The 20,789-nt window shown below is 35.9% G+C and overlaps 3 protein-coding genes across 11 annotated transcripts in view; 1 reads left to right on the top strand and 2 right to left on the bottom strand.

The window, feature by feature from the left end:
- Nucleotides 1-1,601, bottom strand: part of LOC113106355 (unconventional myosin-IXa-like) — a 122,398-nt gene extending 120,797 nt beyond the window's left edge. For all 8 annotated transcript variants that reach the window (XM_026268201.1, XM_026268203.1, XM_026268207.1 and 5 more), the window contains exon 1: nucleotides 1,270-1,601. The gene's annotated coding sequence lies outside the window, so the exon portion shown is untranslated. The remainder of the gene's footprint in view (nucleotides 1-1,269) is intronic.
- A 114-nt stretch (nucleotides 1,602-1,715) lies between these two features.
- LOC113106356 (sentrin-specific protease 8-like) lies at nucleotides 1,716-5,095 on the top strand. The gene is made up of 2 exons (XM_026268209.1): nucleotides 1,716-1,858; nucleotides 2,669-5,095. Exon 2 carries the CDS (start codon nucleotides 2,701-2,703, stop codon nucleotides 3,337-3,339), a length of 639 nt encoding a protein of 212 aa, XP_026123994.1. The 5' UTR covers nucleotides 1,716-1,858; nucleotides 2,669-2,700; the 3' UTR covers nucleotides 3,340-5,095.
- Nucleotides 5,096-13,840: 8,745 nt separating this feature from the next.
- On the bottom strand, nucleotides 13,841-16,762 carry LOC113106354 (F-box only protein 44-like). Of its 2 annotated transcripts, none has more exons than XM_026268198.1 (6): nucleotides 16,509-16,762; nucleotides 15,174-15,435; nucleotides 14,985-15,099; nucleotides 14,757-14,852; nucleotides 14,263-14,346; nucleotides 13,841-14,177 (listed from the first exon to the last, which is right to left on the bottom strand). In XM_026268198.1, the coding sequence occupies exons 1-6, from the start codon at nucleotides 16,596-16,598 to the stop codon at nucleotides 13,991-13,993; spliced, it is 834 nt and encodes a 277-aa protein (XP_026123983.1). In that variant the 5' UTR covers nucleotides 16,599-16,762; the 3' UTR covers nucleotides 13,841-13,990. The 2 variants fall into 2 exon arrangements, with proteins under 2 accessions (XP_026123983.1, XP_026123984.1); XM_026268199.1 differs by having other exon boundaries at nucleotides 14,263-14,395; nucleotides 16,509-16,758.
- Between the last annotated feature and the right edge of the window lie 4,027 nt (nucleotides 16,763-20,789).

Genomic DNA, 20,789 nt, shown 5'->3' with positions numbered 1-20,789 from the left:
TAATAAATGGCTGTTAAACTGTACGAGTTTCATGGTTTCAGTTAAACATGCTTTTTGATAACTAAAATTAAATGTAAACAGAATCTAGAAAAAGGAAAGATACAAAAAGCATTTGGAATTTCTTTTTTAAAGGATTAAATAACCACAACCACAGAGCAATTTCAAGTAGTCACTAAAATGAGTGTTCTCATCCGGCCTTACCTTCTCCCCCCGGGCTAAGTGATGCAACTTTTATTTCTGCTCTGCGTTAATATTTAATAACAAGGAATTTTAAACCTGTGAAGTGATTTTGTTTCAAACTGAAAGCCTCTCTCTCTCGAAAAAAAAAAACTCTCTCACAAAAAAAAACAACAACAAAGTCTATGGTTGTACTGTTGTTGTTTTTTTTCTTACATAATTTATTGAAATACATTATAGCAACATGGTGTGCTTAAAATACGTTTCATATAAACGCGTTAATACAATATTTCAGGACCATGATATCACCACTTTACTATTTATTTAAGCACAGTAGCAAACTATTGTGTCGACTTATGAATCTGATTTGAAAGAAAACAGCTCCCTGACCACACGAGGAGGTTTTTGACTAATTTCTTGGATGCCATTTACAGGGCCAGACAGTTGTCGGAGTAAAGTCATGTCTTGGCACAATCTCTCAAGCCACCCTAACAGCTGAATCAGATGGTTCAAATACATACAAAACAGCTCAGGGAAGTGACATTAGTTCTGAAATAAAATAAATAAATAAATAAAACAAATGAATAAAGCTGTAGCATAATTTGTTTGTAGATGCTACCTAAATGCAATGGCATGGCTTGAGTGCCCACATACTTTTAGGGCCACAGTATCTCCAAAAAAAGAGCAGTGAATGAAAGGAAAATGAAACAGTATGACTGGGTCCGGATGACTGTGCAGATTTGGCCCACGATTACTGCAGTACTGAGGCTGAAGTGAGTGTTCAATAATACATGCACCATCATCATCATCATCTCCACACTTTAAAAGGGGTTTACTCAGCCGCTTTGAAATGTCAGCTCAGAGTTATTCTAACACACTTATACTAGTTACACCCTTCACTGGTAACCCTGATGTCTGCTGACACCGAAGCAACACAAATATCACAATATACCGTTGCACGTATGCCACGCGCAAACGTCCCGAGAAAACCTAGACTTAAAGCAGGATATAAAACCGGTGTCTGCGGGGAAATTTCGAGTAATGGTGACTGAGAACGATAAGTTTTTTTGTGTAATTCACACTAAACCTCACCTCTCGGAGTTCAGTGTAAAAATCCAGTGTACCGCGCTTCTCCTTTAAGGACAGATCAAATCCAGCGAATCCACTGATATCCCAGAACTGTCTCTCTCAAATTGTCCCTTGCAACTTTCCCGTGTCCAAACATATGTGCCGATGTGCCATTTTGACCAAAAAATTACTACAGTCCTTTTCCCATTGAAATTTCCCAACAGTGCGACGTTTCTTTTCTCGTGGGAGTCGCTCGCAGAACTCCTTTCTGGGGGTTTTTCTGCTTAATCAGTGCTGCTTCTCATCAGCGTTCAGACGGGCTGGTCTTGGAATCGGGAGGAATTGGGCGGGGTAAGCTGCAGCGATGGGCGGGGGCTGCCTTTCAGAGTATTTAGTTGCGTCACTTATGTAAGCCAATCACCTTCGTGTATTGGAAAAAGGCGTGTTCGTGAGGCGAAGAAGCGCTTTGCCCCTCAACACTGTCGCAATCGCGTAGAAGCGCGACATTTTCTATAACAACAGTGAATTGTTTACGGCACCCGCCCTCGTTGAGCCTTTGAAGAGGAAGGTGAACGTTATGAGAGCTTACGTTGGGGACTCTTTCTTTAGCAAGGTAAGAAACGATATGTCGTCAAATTAGACGACTAACTGTTTCATTATTAAAAGTATGAAGAAAGCTGAGAAGCTGAATGTATTTGTTTTTAAATCGTTGTTTGTTTGGCCTAAATTAGTGCGCGGTGCAGTGACGTGACTGATTTGTGCAAGTTTTGCATATAAGACAACTTTAATTAATGCCGAATCACTTATAAAATAACAGTATAAATAGTCTTATATCTCAAAACTAACACAACAACTACAGATCAGAGTAATTTTTAAGTTGTACTAATAATTTAATAGCCATACAAAATTGTAAGAAGAACAGAACGTGTAGGTGATAAATGACTGTTACGAAAGTATTGTGTCAGTGGAATGGTACAGTTAAAGATCACAGATAGATAGATTTGATTGATTGATTGATTGATAGATAGACAGTTTCATAATAATAATGTAATATAATAAAACTTCATTACATGATATCTAAATGAAGCTTAAAGTGCTTTATGTAGAATCACATACATCAAATGTCACACACGCACAAACAAAATAAGCATAAGATCAAATGCATCACAGATAAAATAAAATCAAAAAACAACATAATACATAGAAAAGGAATTAAAAACTATGGTGAAAAGATTTTGAACTTTCTTTTACATCAAGTAAACTTTCTGTAGTTAATAGCCAAGCTTCAGAATTTTGGATAAGCTGAAATGTTTTGAGGGGGACCATTAAAAAGTTTACTTGATGTAAAAGCATTAACTACCATGGTATTAACTTGGTACTATGTATATAAATCAATAAAATCTCTTAAATTTCATCCCCACAGTAACTGCTGCTGTCATTCTGGTTGCCTTGAGGATGGATCCAGTGGTACTGAGCTACCAGGACAGTCTCCTGCGGTGCTCAGATGTGGCACTTTTAAATGGACCCCACTGGCTCAACGATCAAGTCATAGGTTTCGCCTTTGAGTACTTTGCAACAGAACGCTTCAAAGGTTTGGGTGAGAAGGTCTGTTTCATCAGCCCTGAAGTCGCTCAGTTTATAAAGTACGCCTCATGTCAAGAGGAACTCGCCATTTTCCTGGAGCCGCTGAGTCTCGCATCTCGTCGGTGGGTTTTTTTGGCTGTCAATGACAACTCTAATCAATCAGCCGGTGGCTCCCATTGGAGCCTGCTTCTCTATCGGCGAGACACCGGCCAGTTCTCCCACTACGACTCCCAGAGTGGAAGCAACTCATTGCATGCCCGGCGTATTGCAGCTAAGTTGGAGGCTTTTGTAGGCACTGGAACCAAAGTGCCCTTTGTGGAGGAGCAAAGCCCCTCGCAGCAGAACAGCTATGACTGTGGCATGTATGTGATCTGTAATGCTGAGGCTCTGTGTGAGAGTGCTAGAGTCGAGGGCTGTCCCCACCTGCCTGCTCAGATCATAACACCCGCCTACATTACACGGAAACGGACAGAATGGTATTCGCTAATACAGAGACTTGCCAAGGAATGACTAGCTGACCCTTTATATCATGCAACGGCATCGCATGAACTCTATTAGCCACTGGGCAAAGTGAACACACTTATTTATCATAGTCAATCCTGCACAAAGGTTGCACAATATAAACTGCATTTGAAAACAGCATGCACTTCTCAAACATTTTTGCCAAACTCTTAAATGTATAGTTTATACAAAAATGAAAATTCCATCAACTATTTACTCACCTCGTTCTAATCCCAAAATGAGAAGTTTTTTTAATTATTTTTTTCATACGGTGTAAGTGAATTTGGACTGCTCTATCATGCTCCAGTAATTACAAATAAGCATCATTATTGAATGGTTCACCCACAAGATTAAAATTAGCTGGGAATGTATTAATCCTTGGGCCACTGTGATTTGGAAAAAAATGTAGCAAAACACCACGTGATAACCAGTGGATCTTCTGCAGTGAATGGGTGCCGTCAGAATGAAAGTCCAAATATCTGATAAAAATATCCGAATAATGTTAAAAGCATCATGATGGATTTGTTTTGTACAAACTCAAAGCTTTTTGTTTCACTAGACTTTAATTGATATATTGAAGTTATGCGACTTACTTGTGGATTATTGTGATGTTTTTATCAGCCATTTGGACTCTCATTCTGACGGTACCCATTCACTGCAGAGGATCCATTTAATGTAAATTACTCCAAATCCATTCCAATGAAGAAACAAACTCATCTACGTTATGGATGAGAATTTTCTATGTCTATAATGCCTGCATTTTTTATCATATTTTGAACTTGGCAGCCTCAGACATCATTCCCGTTGCATTGTATGAAAATGTCAGCATTCTGCAAAACATCTTCCGTTAAGGAAACAAAGTCATACAAGGGTAAGTAAATACAGATTGATGGTTTCACTTTTGGATGTGCTGTTTCTTTTAAGAAAGCGTCTAAGACATTTCCTCTATTTTAAAAGAGAGAAGAAACTTGTGATCAGTATAACAAATCAGTTGGTGCAGTAGATTCAGAATGTATTGTTGCTGATTAGTTTAGATTAGTAGCCTGAATTGAGTAACTGAATGTGATGCTTGTTTACAGGACTTTTTGCTCAGGGCTTATTTTGAGAGGACTTCAGATGACAAAGAATGTGATCTGTGTTATAACTGTCTAAGGGAAATGTTATATTATAACACATGCTGAAAAACAAAAAAAACAGTAGAGTAGTTTTAAATTAACCAAGTGCATCCTCTGGCTGAGCTGAAAAGATGCTTTGTGACCTCACACCAGCAAATGCATGATTGTGTGACAGTATATTCCTCAGCTGTATATACCAGTTTTCTTACAACTGAATAAAACTGATAAGAATGAGCACATTATTTATCGTCCCAATAAAAAAAAACTGCTTGCAGGGAACACATGTCTGCTTTGCAGTTCACTTTACTATACAAGTAATACTGACTTCAGTTAAACCATTATGAGTTATGTGTGTCCTTTGGAGGCATTTCATCACAACTCCTAGTGGAACCTTTTTGTGTTGTTGTTTTATTATTATTTGTGAAAAATACACTTGCAGAAAAGAGGGTTTTGCTGATCTAAAGCAAGACCAGACTGTTTGGATGCACACAGAAACTTGCAACAGTATTCAGATACTAGATTAGAAATTCTCTAATGTTACTGAATTGCAAATTCTACATTGAAACATTCTACATATTTATGACATCTATCAAATTGTTTTGTGACATTAAGAAAAATCTTATTGAAATTAATAAAATGGTGTTAAGCGGAGACAAGGTTAAATTGTCAGTCTGTTTACTTCAGAATATTGCTCAAATAAAGAAACATTAAAATCAGCATTACGCAAAAAAAAAAAAAAAAGCTGTTGAACATTGTCAATATTATTGCTAAATGAAAGAATAAAGTTAATTAACCAGACATACTGTAGTGGGGTACAGTGAGTTGTTACATGGAAACTTCTTGCTTATTGTCAGATGTTTTTAAGAAGAATACCTGTGTAGCAATATTATATAGAAAATATATATTACCACATATGAAAATAAGACAAAATATTTTATTGAGTAGACATTTTGAATGAAGTACATATATATATATATATATATATATATATATATATATGTGTGTGTGTGTGTGTGTGTGTGTGTGTGTGTATAATTTTTCTCCCAATATGATCATGAAATGTCATGTTCACTGATTGGCTAAAATGCGTGGGAAAATTTAAGACGCTTTAATACTCTTAACTTACAGAAACAAGTCCGTAGATTTAAATAATCAAAACCGTACCTTCATATATTGTCGTGCCATTTTTGTCTATGCAACAAATGACCCGTTTAATATGAAACGCAGTCCATAATGCAAAGGTAATCACCGGAACCGTGTTGATAGCTGTGGGGCCTCAGGTTTACCAGGTTTCCTCTCAACAGTAGACTCTGTATGAAAGCTCTCTGAGCTCCTCCGGGGCCTCAGGTGTTTCACATTATCTCTCTGAGGGGGTCCTGACCTTCATGATCTCAGTTCTGGGACAGTACACCTCATCCACATCCTCTTAAACTGCACTCTAATGTACTGCAGATCTCCTCAGAAGTGTAAATGAATTTCAGGAAGAAAAGAAAAAAACGTGTCCACACATATATATTTGAAGTGTTGATGGTTCTTGAATAGTTCTTAATAAAAAAAAAAAATTGTAAACCCAAAACCTATTAGATCTGAACTTTGTGGATGTTGACAATAGCTGACAAAGGAATGTCTAGTGTGATGTGAAAAGTATGTTATTGATCATCCACACCCATTTTGGGCCCTTCAAAATATTCTGTTACAGTATGAGGTCTGTAATTTGAGATCATGTGGTGAACACAAATAGCCTCCTGCACATTCTCCAAAAGGTCTGTAACCGATCTCAACTAGTTTTACAAGTGCACACAAAAAAAAGATATAGCGTAAAAAAATTTGGTGATAGGCTATATATGTAAAGACTTAAAGAGAAGTCTTTTATTTGATGCTGCAAAATCCATTTCTTGACAAAGCCACCAGACAGGTTACTATGTGTAGCCGACTTCCTTAAAGACAAATTCCACTGACAAAAACAAAGCAATGGATTTATGAACTTGAAGACAGGACATCCGAAGGTTGCTGCTATTTTTTCCACATGAAAACCCTCTGTCTCTGGGATAAATGAGGCAGGCTGGACCTATAGGTCAGGTTTAGTAGGCTTGAAAACATGCCTTGAGCTAATAGTTATAGGTCAAGGCATCGCAGGACATGAAAAGGAAGGCTTAAAGTCTGTGTTACATGACAAATGATAAAAAAAAAAACATTTTAGAGATGTCTACTCATGCTCTTCTTAGGAATTAATTTATTTTGTATCCTTTTCTCTCTCTTTACTGACTTTACAGTAAACTAAAGCCCATGCAATGAAAAAAATGCTGTGATTTTTACTTTTCTGCTGAATGATCAAGGCCACGCTGCTACCAAAATCTGTTTTTTATCTTTAACACACACTAATAATCAGCATAATAACACAGGTGATACAAAGAGAGCCACAGGAAGAATTCATGTTGATCACAAATGACCTTTCTACAAGCTGAGGCGAATACATGGCACTGGTAACATACGTACATTACATTGAAATAATGGACTAAACATTAATTATACAACATAATCTTACATAAAAAACCAGAGTCAGTTTATAGTTTTTCACTGTAAATTAAAGGATGATTTCTTCATTTTTAATTCAAAAAATGTACATTTAAAGTAATTTACAAAAAAAAAAAAAAAAAAAAATTACAATAATACAAGAATCTATTACAGTTTTTTCCATGTAGTAACTAGTTTTTGCTGTAGCATTTCTACAGTCTTGTACAGGCAAACGTACAACAGTTTTTTACTCTGTACACGCACTAGCTGCTTTATTAGGTACACTTTTTAGTGCCAGGTTGAACACCTAGTAGCCTTCAGAACTAATGAACGCATGAACATGGAATAGATTCAACTGTCTGCTGGAAACATTTTTCAGAGATTTTGCTCTATATTGACATTATACCATCACACAGTGGCTGCAGGTTTGTCGGCTGCATGTCCATGATGCAGATCTCTCTGATTTTTACACAAAAGATGATAAGTCATGTACATTAAATGTATAAGTTGCATTAGTTATAATGTCATTTGTCAAAAATGTCAGCTTGGGTAGAGTTTGGGGTATAAAATGTTTTTATACACTGATTTTATTCAATTTATAAATGTGATCTTCTATAACCATAGAAGGTCAGTGTGTGTTAAATGAACATGGAGCAATAAAGGTATACAATTATTTAGGGTATGTGCTTACAACAAGACTTTCAAGAACAAACATATCTAGAGAAAAAGTCACCGGAGAGAGAAAAAAACGAAACAATAGAAATTTACCCTGGTGTCCCCTGTTAACGTGTTTCAGATACTATATTGCAATTTTATTAGCTTTTACAGATTTATGCAGAAATTGACTTTCAGCAGACCTTGAGAAATGCTTACTGAAGTAACATTTTAGGTGCCACTAAGACCAGATGTGCTCATCTGTAAGTAAATAGTGATGGTTATCTTTGAGTTTGTGACCACCTGTAAATCAGACGTATCACCGGAGCTCTGTTGCATCAAAGCACAAAAAACCGGACCCATTTTTTTGCGAATAAAGTAAAAGGAATAGTAAGTTCAGATGAGATGTTAAAATGATTATGACTGATTTTTGGTTTCAGATATTTGTCTCCACCTAATGTTCAAAGCACTGCATTGTTTTTTTTCCCTGGAAGGCACAGTTGTACTGTCAGGCAGAAAACAGATATGAGGATGGAATGTAAACTCAGATAAGACACTCACTGGAGTAACAAATAAACATTACAAGAGAGTCTATGTGTCTTTATTCAAGGCCAGTGATGTGCTTTAGAGCTGGTAATGACGTGCAGGTGTTGTGAAGATTTTGGTTGAGTTGAAACATAAAGTGTGTAGAGCAGTAGTGGGACATCACTGGCTCCTCAGCCGAGACAACGGAGCTGAAGAAGCAGGGAGCGACCTCCACTGTCAAGCTCTGGGAGGAGCAGATTTGAGTTCCTCTGGACTTCTGCACTGGGGACCACTGTATCCCATCATTTGTAATGTTCAGGATCTTACATGTCCCAAAATCAAGTGATACAGAGGAAAACTTTACTTTGTAAGTTAAATTAAATAGAGATTACATTTTGGTGTCAAAACATGTAGTGTTCCACATTTTATTGGTACAGAAATAAGTTTGCAATTTTTTTTTTTTTTTACTTAATAAAAAATACCACAATTAAATTGTGTCACCAGTTATACACAGTATATGGAATAAACAAACAAAAAACATTTAGAAACATGATATTAAAGTGCAAAGCATTGATTATAAAATAAAAATGAATTTATTATTAAAAAAAAATAATAATAAAGTAAATAGCTAAATATACTTGTCTTTATTATTACAAATATTAATAAAACTTTTAAAAGTGTAAATATGTGCTGTATGAGGGTAATAAAAACAAACAAACTCATGTTTGATTCATTTTATTTTTTGATATACTGGGGTGAGTAAATGAGAAAAGATTTATTTTTAGGATCTCTTTAAAATACTTTTTTTCTTCTATTTTCTTCTATTATTCTATTATAATTTCTTTTTTGAGGATTTGATTCACTTACCCATGGTGAACTTACAGCCTCATCAACAATCAGAATTATGTGTGCTTAAATGATCGTCTGGTGTGAAATATTACAGAACGTTTTGTCTCATGTACTTTTATTCATTTATTTATTTTTTACATACTGTGTTTTCAAGGGTTTAATTAGTTTTGTTAACTAATTTCTTATTCTCTTGTGCACATAGTAACGGAAGTTCTAAGTGGCCATGCATTATAATTTTTTTCCTTCTTGTTTTCTCGTTATAATGAGTTAATTTTCTCGTTATCTCGACATAACGAAAGTCGTTTTCTCGTTATAATGACTTAATTTTCTGGTTATCTCGACATAACAAAAGTCATTTTCTTGTTATAATGACTTAATTTTCTCGTTATCTCGACATAACGAAAGTCGTTCTATTATTTATTCCTTTGGTTAATTACTTGAGGGGAACGTTTCATTTTGTAATTTAAAACTTTTTAATGTTGTTTAATTGTTTGTTTATTGATGAACAATTCCCTTGATTGCTTTATGACTAATTTGTTAGCATTTGATGTAAATAATTCACTTTGTCATTTAAAAGTATGCTTGTTTGTTTATTAATTGATTGATAAAAGATTATTGATGATTGACTGATTGCTTCACTTGGTTTGACTTATTCCTAATTTCTCAGTGCTTCATGTAGGGCAATTGTTTTGCTTTGTCTTTTTTTTTTTTTTTTTTTTTTTTTTTTGTTTAATCATCAATCACCAGGAGTAAAACCAAAGATTTGTGTTTCGTTGTACAGAACAACATTTTTGATTTTTGGCTGTAATTAAAGAGCTAGAGCACTGGAAATCCCCATTTCCATGATCAGGGCAATTATTAAGAGGTTCTAATCAACTAAAGACGTTACAGATCTGCATGGAAGTAGAATGTGTGTCTCTATCACCCTAATGCACGGTGAGGAGGAGAGATGGAGATTTGCAGAGATTAGCTGAATCTTGGGGTCAGAAGGCCTCAAAAAAAAAAATAAAAATAAAAAAAAAAAAATATATATATATATGACAAGAATGTTTCCTAAGCGATTGAGGTGTTCTGTGGTGGATGTAATAATGAACATGGCAGTCGTCATTTACTCCCGACATCTGAGCCACTGAAGATGGAGTATAGATTACGTTTGTTTCTGAAGTGAATGAGTCTATGTTCGCGCAAATCATTCATGATCCAGCTTTACCCAAAGAAGAAGTGTGTATAAGGCTTTTTAATGAATCTTTGCAAATTGCCTTTGCTAATTAGCAAGTTTCACAATAGGGCTGTCACTTTTAGTTCGAAAATCGATTGCACAATCGATCGGACCAACCAAAAAAAGTTTCGAAAATGAAAATAGGGAATCGATTTTAACCAAATATGTACACTATTAATTTTAAAATAATTAAACAATTAAAAAATATAGATGTAACAAAACTCACAAACAAGCAGAAAAAGAAAATAAAGAATTCAGAAAGTGCATTATGCCTTGCGAAAGCTAGACAGAAAATACCAGCAATTTTATGCGCCTATAAGACCCAGTGATGTCGAAGCGACCTCTTACTCTGCGTTCACACCAAACGCGAATAGAGCATCTGGAGCGAATGATTTCAATGTTAAGTCAATATAAAGAAGCGTTTACGTGCATCTGGAGGTCTCGCGATGTGGTAGAGGCGAATTCACCTCATTCGCGCATCTAGTTACAGGAGATTCTGTCCATTTAAAGTTTAATTTTTTGAACAGTTGTTTGAAATGGATTGAATCATTATTTAAAATAATCTTGGAGATTTTTGAATTGTCTAAATCATAAATGCAGCCGGGTTGAAGCCTGCAGTGATGTTTTTCTTTTGTTATGGCAGCCGTCCCCTCCGCAAATATATTTTTTCAAGAATGTTGCACTTCTGTTGCTGTTTGTTATTCTGCATGAAACTTCATGCCAATAAATAAGAAATATTGCTGACTTGTGCGTTTCCAGCACTCTCTTTACGTTCGTCCATTATTTGACGTTGAAAAAGGAAACGTCTTATTTTACAATCGATTCAATAAACACTTACGTCTTAAAAATCGAAAATTATTTTTTCACAAAACTGACAGCCCTATTTCACAATGAATGTGGCTAAAGTAAACAGTACCTCAGTGAGCAACTCGGAAGAGAGGGGCGGGGTCAGCATAGCTCATTAACAATTAAAGGAAAATGCTACAAAACTGCATGATCTGAAAAGAGCTGTTTTTGACGTTTTTTTTTTTCACTACCATTAATTTTAACCAGACTATGTTAAACACTTTTCATGAAGACCCTAAAGAATCGTATAAATTTGTGGAAAATGGGCATCCTATGACCCCTTTAACACTAGAGCTGCAAGGGGTCGCTGTATACCTAAAATTTCCAGCAGATAAATTTTACCCAACTGTTTTTATATGGCTAAAGAAAATATAATTTTTCTGTATTATACCACTTGCTTCACAAAGAAGTGTCCAGAGTCATGAAATTATATTATGTCTAGTAATCAACTATAATTTTGTCCAGTTGTTTTATTTTCAAGGCTATCTATATGCAGGCCACTAATCACTTTTTATAACAGTCAATATAAGCTAAAAAAAAGCCTGCACTGATGTTGAGAATTAGAGGGAAGTAAATACATATTTGGGTGGTGTAATATTTTACTACAATGTCATTAATTAATATATGATTTTAAAATCATATTAGATCAATAATATATTAACCTATGTATTTTAATTATTAAAATAGCCTATAGAATATAATGAGTAATAATAATTATGCCCTTCTTTCTTTCTTCAAACATAACAGGAGAAATGTTGAAAAACTTCCATATAAATGGCAGTATAATGGCAGTGTGATCAGCCTCAATATTTATATATATATATATATATATATATATATATATATATATATATATATATATATATATACACACACACACACAAAAAGTATCACCAAATGATCCCATACGTCTCGTGGCTCTGTGGTAATTAACTATCTCTGCAAGGGATTGCAATCTTAATACAAATTCTAGATAAAAACAGTGCCTGTGTGCAATATTTCATAATCTAGACCAATAATTATTCTTGAAATGTAATTGCAGTGATGTACTATGTACCGTTTTTACTTTGTTGCTTTCCTTAAAATCTATATGGATTTGTAAAAGTGTGTTTCTTCAGGCAACCTGGGATCAAATCCCAGCTTGTGCTTTTCTGATCCCACCCCCTTCCACCTCACTTTTTTAACTTTAATGAAAATATTTATATTTAATTTGTACAGTGAAGTTTTATTTTAGATTTGATTACTTTATTCAATTTTTTTACTATTTCTTATTTCTATTAGATAGACCCATCAAAATAAATCAAACCAAATTTAATTTATAGCATTTTATTTGTCTAATAAACTAGAGAACTTTTATCTCACATTAATTAGGCAAGTATTTTTTGCTCTTATATCGAGAATTGTGATTGTCGTTCTCATTGCATACAATTACTCATGTCGAGATATACGATTTTGATACCCTAAGCAGTATGTGTCTATAGCTGTAGTTACAGTGGTCAACTAGGGTCCTTCATTTAACAGTATAACAATCTTGATTGGCACAGAATACATCTACAGCAGTGGTTTTCAACCTATGGTCCGCGGCCCCCTAGTGGGTCGCGGTGGTATTGTGGTATTGCAGCTGGGCCACCAATTACTATTAAAAGAAACAATAATATTGTTAATATATGTAAAAATGTCTAAGTCATAACATAATAACATCATTTCATATACATAATTAAATAACAAAAAAATAAATATTAAACTGTGATATGCTTCCACTATTCGAGCTCGCTGATTGGTTTAAGAATAAACTACCAATATATCTTAGATATTTTTGCTGCATAGAACAACAAATTCAAACATGCATAAATGGCTGTCAACATGCTTCCTCCTGCTTGCTCTGCTACCGCTGCCGAGCTCTGCCTGGATCTGGTTTTTCGTTTGGCTGAGCGGTGTCAGCCCGAGTTATTTTCTGTTCATTTCCAGTCCATTCTAGGCCTGTGTGATGAACCGAAATCATCATAAAATCCCGATTTGAGCTTGCGCAATTTCTAAATCGCTTTATAGCACAATTTTCAGCTGCACTGACCTCCCGCAGTATACTATCCGATCCAATCAGAATGCGTTTTTTTTCCGAGCCCATGTTAACGGATCAGCGTTCACACTGCACGCAGTAAAAGGCTAGCAATAAAAACAAGTGAAAATAATTAATAGCACATGAGCATAGAGAGAGCTGAGTGCACAGGACGCAGTTTAAGTGAGAGGAGACACATTTTAAGTGGCCACACTTAAAATGTGTCTCCTCCTTAAAATGTGTAACACTGCTTTCGTGTTACAATAACGCTCTCTCGCTGCTGCTTCTGAACTCCATACACATACTGTATATACGCACTGCAGACGGAGTACGTGTGAACCTGTATAATGTATAACAAATCTATTTCAACACCTGAGGCACCGCTACAATTAATGAGCTCTATGAACAATGCATGGCAAAAAAAATAAAAGTCCCTGGGATTTATTTATTTATGTATTTATATACATTTTGTTACACCTTTACTGTAGTGATTATTTTGACTTATGTCTGTTTTAGAGACGTTACAACTTTTTGATAAAGCTCTAATTGGTTTTCTTTTGTAAATATCTTTCAAATTCATCCTGAATGCATTTATGACTGTAAAGCATATCTGTGTGTGTCAAAATCATGATTAAAATCTTTTTTTTTTTTGTCCATATCGCACAGCCCTAGTACATTCAATAAATACATTTAACAATCTAGCTTCTGAATACTAAGTTATTAACCCAACAATAGCGGGGTCGGTTCATTTTTTGCAGTGGGCCACGGAAACATATGTGTTTGGTTGTGTTGGCCACGAATTGAAAAAGGTTGGGAACCACTGATTTACATTATAATAAATACGTGATCTCCTAAAGACATATTAGAATTCATTAGAATTCTTTACCTGTAGGTCACTTTTGTGCCGTTTACATTTAGGAAAGTAAAAAAAAAAATCACTCTAGAAAACTGTAGCTGGACAGATTTCCACACTACTGTTAGTAACCCGTATTCCAGACCATTCCATTCCTCCATGAGTGAAACGGATAAATCTAATCCCAGAACCATAATTCCTAAAGATGTAGGTAATCTGAAATAAAGCAGACAAAACTCAAGCTTTGACTAGTAGCTTGATTACAGGGGAATAACTGGACTTTCAGTGTCACTCTACTTACTTGACACCATGGATAATCGTTCCCCTGTTGACGGAAAACATCAGGATGGCAGCTAATGATGGGATTCCTCTCCTGATCAAGGAACTGTACAGACAAGCAATAATGACTTCTATAACCAGAGGGTGGGGTATACCTGCAGATAAGACATCCAATAAATGTGTCTCTGTTAAAAAAAATTCCAATTAGAATCTGAATTAACACTGGTACTGTCTTCTTAGAGGGATAGTTCATCTTAAGATGAAAACTGTTATCGTTTACAGTCACTCAGTCACTCTTAGCCTGTGTGACTCAATTAACTCTCATCATTCTGACAAAAAAAAAAAAAAACACTATATCACAGAAGTAACACAGAAGTATCTCTTTTATTTTTTTTATTTTTTTTTTTACAAAGACGTCACACAGGTTTAGATGAACAATAAAATAATGAATAGAAATTAGAAATAATTACAGGATCCACCCCCTAAGATACTGTGGGAGTTTGAGTAAATGCTCACCAGTCTGATATTTTGATATGAGGTCGCAGTTGATCCATGAAAGCCTCACTGTAGCCTTCTTCCTTCAGATCAATCAGCTGCTCCTTCAAACACAGACTGAGGACAAAGTTGAGGTGGGTGATTCACGTGTGGACTGGCTTGGTATTTGCTTTTATCTTCATATTGCAACATTGACTGAAATAAAATGAGCTAAAAAAATTTTTTAAAGATCTAAAATATCAAACATACCTATCAGATGTTACAAAACATTTGGTGACGGTGTTGTCTGGAAACGGTATTCTGTTCAACTCGGTTGCCCAGTTGTCAGCTCGATTCTGTACAATCTCCCATCCTTGAAGTCCATCTAATAAACACATCAGAGAAGAGACACCAGTTGCAAAATTCATTATATTGTACAATCCTAATTATGTATCCTACCATCAGCTCTGGGATTCTTGAGCAGGTTACGTCTGAACTTAGATAGAAAGTAAAACTGGCACCAGTCCTCTGGGGATCTGGAAGCATCATTCGGCTGGAGCCCCTCTCTCCGACAGCGCACTCTCCAGTGTGCAGCACTGTCCACCAGCTCCTTCCACTCATGACACACCAACCGACAGACTTGGACCACCTGATGTGCTGGCAGGTTCAGTAAGACCTCCTCAACCACAGCCAGAGGAACAGCTGACTGCTGACCTGAACACTGACAGAGGAAAGGATTACCTTACAGTTCTAATCCTTTTTGAAAATCAACATGTGGAACGTGGTTGCTCGTCATCAGCTACTATGTCCCAAAAAACAACATTTATTCATGATGTGCCCCTAAATCGCAAAACTTTGCAGTGTAAGCTACTGAAATATTACATTACATAGCCTATAATTTGCATAAAACGTTGGGTTTTGAGAAAAGTAGCCCGTGTGAAACATTTTAAACTTCCTGTTCACCCAAAAACGCCTAAGTCATAATTTATTCACCCTTGTGTTGTTCTAATGCTGTTTGCCTTTCTTTCTTTTTCAGACCACAAATGGAGAAATGTAAAGAAATGTCCCGCTTGCGCGCATACATTGCAGTGAATACCGAGCGACCAAAAGACACACGTCCACTGCAGACGCATTTCTCCCTCTAGCGGCAGTCGCGCAGAACTTTCAAACTGGTCGTGCAGCAACCGTTACCTTGGCATTTGATATTCACCATGGTAAAATTAATAATTTTAATGAACATAGTTAATGTATGAATGCATCGTCAAATCAGATGACCCCCAAAATAAAAACAGTAGGTTTTAGGGGGCTAATCAACGTAAATAATGGTTTAATAATTATTAAATAATTATTTCTGGCATAATTATTATAAACCACAATTTTACAGAAATAGTGTTTAAAGGATAATGTTTATGTTAACAAAATATTGGTAATTCTGACCTCGCACCGATAGTTTTTATTAGAATACATCACATCCGGTCGGGCGTTAGCATACGGTCTAGTCGCAGAAGTTCAAATATTTGAACGTATCCGAGGCTCAACTCGGATCCGAAATTTCCGCATACGCATGTGATCGGAACTCCACGCAGCTCCCGCACTACTTTCTATTCTATTTCTATTGGAAAATAGTGACTTCCGGTCACTATGGAAAGGCGGCTACACAACAGGGTTTGGTGAAAACAAACCGAGATTGAACGTATTATTCCATAAAAATCCTGACATTAGGTGGTGTGTAAAAGTAATGCAGCAAACTGGTCATCAATTCCGTATAACAAAACAAAGAATTCATTAACTTACTGCGTCTGATCTGGTTTCAGAGTCTGTCGACATTCTTGTTTTCTGATACATTTTCTTTTGACGTTTAGCCAACTCTACTCTTTTATGCATTCGGAGGGATACGTGGATCCACAGAAGTTACCCTTCTTCTAACAGTACAAACACTGACTCTGACTTTTTATGTGGCAGCAATCTCTTCTGGAAAAGTGGAACATGCGCGGAGGACGTGGACAGCAGACCCTTTCTGTAAATCCCCTTTTAGTCACATGCACTCTATGTAGGGTTATTATAAAGAAATTGGCTCAGGATATAATTTAAGACAAAATCCAAAGTGCTTTATTTATTTTTATCTTTACTACAGAAATAAGAACCGGTTTTACAGAAGCATCTTGAACAATTATCTAAAAAAATAAAGTTTCATAACTTTAGAATATAACTCTGATGTCCTAACTCAAAACTCAACAGTCACATCACAGCCCTGTTATGGGATCTGAATCCCGCCAAATGTATTGCATTCACAGATCGAAAAATAATAAGCATAAATCAAATATTTAAAAACACGTGTACAATAATAAAGCACAAAACCGAAAAATAAACAAACAGCGCAGTCATGGATCGAAAAATAATATGCGTGAATCAAAAATGTAAACACATTTAAAATTATATTGCACAAAACTGAAACATGAATTCAAAATTTTCCAAATGAAACAAAATCAGGTTTCCTGCTCAAAAGTTGTTGTTGTTGTTTTTTTTTTTTTTGTGCTTGTGGTCTTTTCCCCTTTACTCTTGTTTCCACGTTCTGCGCTTGCATTTCTAAATAGAGTGCCGAAGTTATGGCGTTACTTTGTAGGACAACCCGGAAGTTAGCGGCGCATGGGTTCCCTCGATTGAAAAGCCTATCATGCCTCCACGTCCCCCCGATTGCCTCATACACAGTAAAAGATTGTCTGCGAGCTTCTCCTCCTGTCCATACGGTAATTTCTCTACTGTGCGACAAAGAGTCGCAGGTTATGATGCAATCGTTTGCCTATTTTTACAAAAACTGATTCTACAGGGCCACAATGTAAGATACAAGGTAATGGGCCTTTTATACATTTTCGTGTTTCTTTAGAAATAATGAATGGACAAATGGAGTCTTTAAACGACTCAGATGTAAAGTTATTCGCTGTCAAAGTGATGCAAAAATGAATGGGAGTCCATGGAATGCTAACAGCAGATGGGGGTCCGTTAGCCAATGGCGGTGCCCAGGGATGCTTCAATAAAATATGAAACCCTGCCCCCCTGGTTTTGACTGGTGATGACGTGCTGCGCGCAATGACGGTTGGGGGATAATCGCTCTCCACTTCCTGTGAAGTGATGTATCGATGTTCCCTTATTCCCTGTGATGTGCCCTTCAAACTGAACATGTTCACTCCCTTCGAATAGACTATATGCAGTGGGAATTGTGACATGTTTCCGACTACACTCTCTACTGGCCTAACAGTTTCCGGTTCCATTTTACATCTGACACTTACCCACACGATAACGTTGAGTATAGCGCGAAACTGAAAAGTGACAAACATTTCTGGTTGTTCTTATATCTAGTTTTTGGCATTTTAACCATGGAGAAAAAGGTTTTCCGATACCAAAAGCTAATGCGACCTAGATCGGAACATTGTTGTGTACCGTTGTGCGTTGTGTCGGCAAGATGTTTTAATCCTTATGAACTGAATCAAACCCAATGATCTACTTCATTTGCTTAACTATGGTGCACTGACAGTATAGCTTTATATAATTACAGTACATAGAACTCTTTGAAATGTATATTTATCATTACATTTACTTTAATAGACATCAATAAAACATAAAACATCAAGATAGGATTAAATACAACCCCAAATCATTTTTAAAAAACAATAAAATCAAGATCTTATAATAAAATCTTAATTCTATTTAATGTTTATTTGATTGGCAAAAGTGCAAAGAAAAGTTTACTATATGGCTGTGCACAGGAAGAAGGCACACGAGACAGCTATGCAATTATATGAACATTTATAAAAAACACATATATACACAGTTAACCAAATAAAAGTTTATTTTCTTATTTTCATGACAGTTACAGCAGGGCTTCAATTCTGTTAATAGTCAAGTAATAGCAGCAATAGTCAATTAAAGTGTATATTAAACATACAGTTTTCATTATATAGTACTTTATAGTACTATATAGTACTATAGTTTTTTTTTTATTTCTTATTATAGTATAGTGTACATATTTTAAATGTGATTGTTAATAAAAATTAAAATATGAATGTAGTCCTATATATTTATGTTATATCATAATCTGCGCGACCCCATCGTTGACTTCCTTTGATGACGTTTGCAGAGCATTCCAGTGATGATGACGTTGATCCACAACCATGGTGTGCTGTAGTCCGTTTATAGCCTGCCGTTAGCATTTTATATCTGACGGCTTTATTTAGGGTTCAAAATGTATACATTTTTGATTAACTTGTAAAGATTATCTTGATAAACAAAACATGTAAGGATCATAACTCTTTGTTGAACACAGATCTTATTTTTGGCGATTTTCCAAAAGTCTATGGGGAAAATGCATATATTTACACATATTATTTTTCAATCCATGACTCGTTTTGTGCTTTATTATTGTACACGGGTTTTTAAATATTTGATTTATGCTTATTATCTTTCGATCTGTGACTGCAATACATTTGGCGGGATTCTGATCCCATACCCTGTCGCAGGAGATTATTAATTACACAAGAAGAAAAGCAGCGATTTTTGATGGTGCAAAGACTTTTGAAATTCCGAGAGGATGTGCTTTGACTAAAGAACAATGAAAAGAATTAGGCTATTTATTTCTCTGTATTTAAAACAGAGTTGTTTGTAGTAAATGTCCATAATTAAAATGTATGAATAGTAATCAGGCCTGCAAATTTCCTGGGAAGTTAAGAGACTTTGGCCCACTGGAAGATGAATGAAAAGAACCCTGTGTTATTTCTTTTTTCTACTGATTGATGGAAGTTCAAAAGGCTGAACGTTTTAAATGTTTACAGTAGCTCTTTATACAGATGTAGACTAAAAGAGTATTTTGACTAATGTCTTTATAATTATAAACACTCACATGAGATAAAAATACAAATAAGGGGGGGGGGGGGGGGGGGGGATCCAGGTCACAAAGTATTAAAAATCTAACAATATGAAAACAAAAATAACTTTATTCAACAATTTGTCTCCTCTGTCTTTCCGCATCACATATCACATATATCCATTTTGGAGAACATCCGCTGAATGCAAACTGCGTACGCTATTCTGTGTCAGCTACGACACACAGATATGTTTACTACATGTATTTATGCTTTGATTTTAAAGAAAACACAGATGAGCGTACACTGCATACGTTCAATTGATGTTCTCCAGAATGGTGCCATGGTGATACGGAAAGACATAGAGGAGAGGAATTGTTGAATAAAGTTGTTATTTTTGTTTTCTTTGCATAAAAGTATTCTTGTTGCTTGATAAAATTCAAACTGAACCACTGATGGCAGATGGACTATTTTGACGATGTCTTTTATACTTTTCTGGACCTTGACAGTAACATAAGGAATTAGAAGTACATCGATAGGCGAGATCAAGGAAAACTATGGCTGCCCAACCGAGATGTGATTTTGAAACTTGCTAAACTGGATTTCAAACAGTTGAAGAAAGGCAATATCATATGAGGATCTGAAAGAGTGCAACATAGATGTCATTGATGCCTCAGTGTATTCTAGGATTTGCACTGAAATATTTAAGGAGAAATCTGTGATTCATCAGAGGAAAGTCTACAGCTTCACACATCTGAGCTTCCAGGAGTTTCTTGCTGCTATTTACAGGTGCATCTCAATAAATTAGAATGTTGTGGAAAAGTTTATTTATTAATCCAAGCCTGGTTCTTCCAGAGCGGAGCTACTAAGAGGAGGGAGCATTTGGTTTCCCTGACTCGCCTGATGATCTGGCAAATCGGGGAGATAGGAGGAAACGCATACAGGCAAGGGAGAATGAGCTTTTGGGGGGTGTTCCAGCCTAGGCGAGAACGAAGCCCCTCGTTTTCCTCTCTAGCTCCCTAGGGCAGCTTCGGTAGTGAAACAAGGTGACACGCGAGTGGTTGCCCCTCCCCTTTTGGCTGGCTGAAGCGCCATTTTTTTGTGCATCTACACAAACATGAACAAATTAGACTTCAGCAGAATGAAAAAAGGAGTTTTCCCATACATAACGAGAGTGAACGTTCAAAAAGGAACATTATTAGACAATTGTTGGCCTTCT

This window comes from Carassius auratus, chromosome 7, assembly GCF_003368295.1.
Source record: "Carassius auratus strain Wakin chromosome 7, ASM336829v1, whole genome shotgun sequence".
NCBI classification, from domain to species: domain Eukaryota; kingdom Metazoa; phylum Chordata; class Actinopteri; order Cypriniformes; family Cyprinidae; genus Carassius; species Carassius auratus.
Note: the sequence above shows the minus strand (reverse complement) of the source record. Positions and strands in the feature narration are given on the sequence as shown.

Coding starts and splice junctions, on each gene's coding strand:
- LOC113106356 (XM_026268209.1), top strand. CDS start 2,701: ATGGATCCAGTGGTACTGAGCTACCAGGACAGTCTCCTGCGGTGCTCA.
- LOC113106354 (XM_026268198.1), bottom strand. CDS start 16,598: ATGCATAAAAGAGTAGAGTTGGCTAAACGTCAAAAGAAAATGTATCAG. Junction 15,436..16,508: donor CTGAAACCAGATCAGACGCA/GTAAGTTAATGA, acceptor TTCCTCTGTCAG/TGTTCAGGTCAGCAGTCAGC. Junction 14,347..14,756: donor CATATCAAAATATCAGACTG/GTGAGCATTTAC, acceptor TTGTCTGTACAG/TTCCTTGATCAGGAGAGGAA.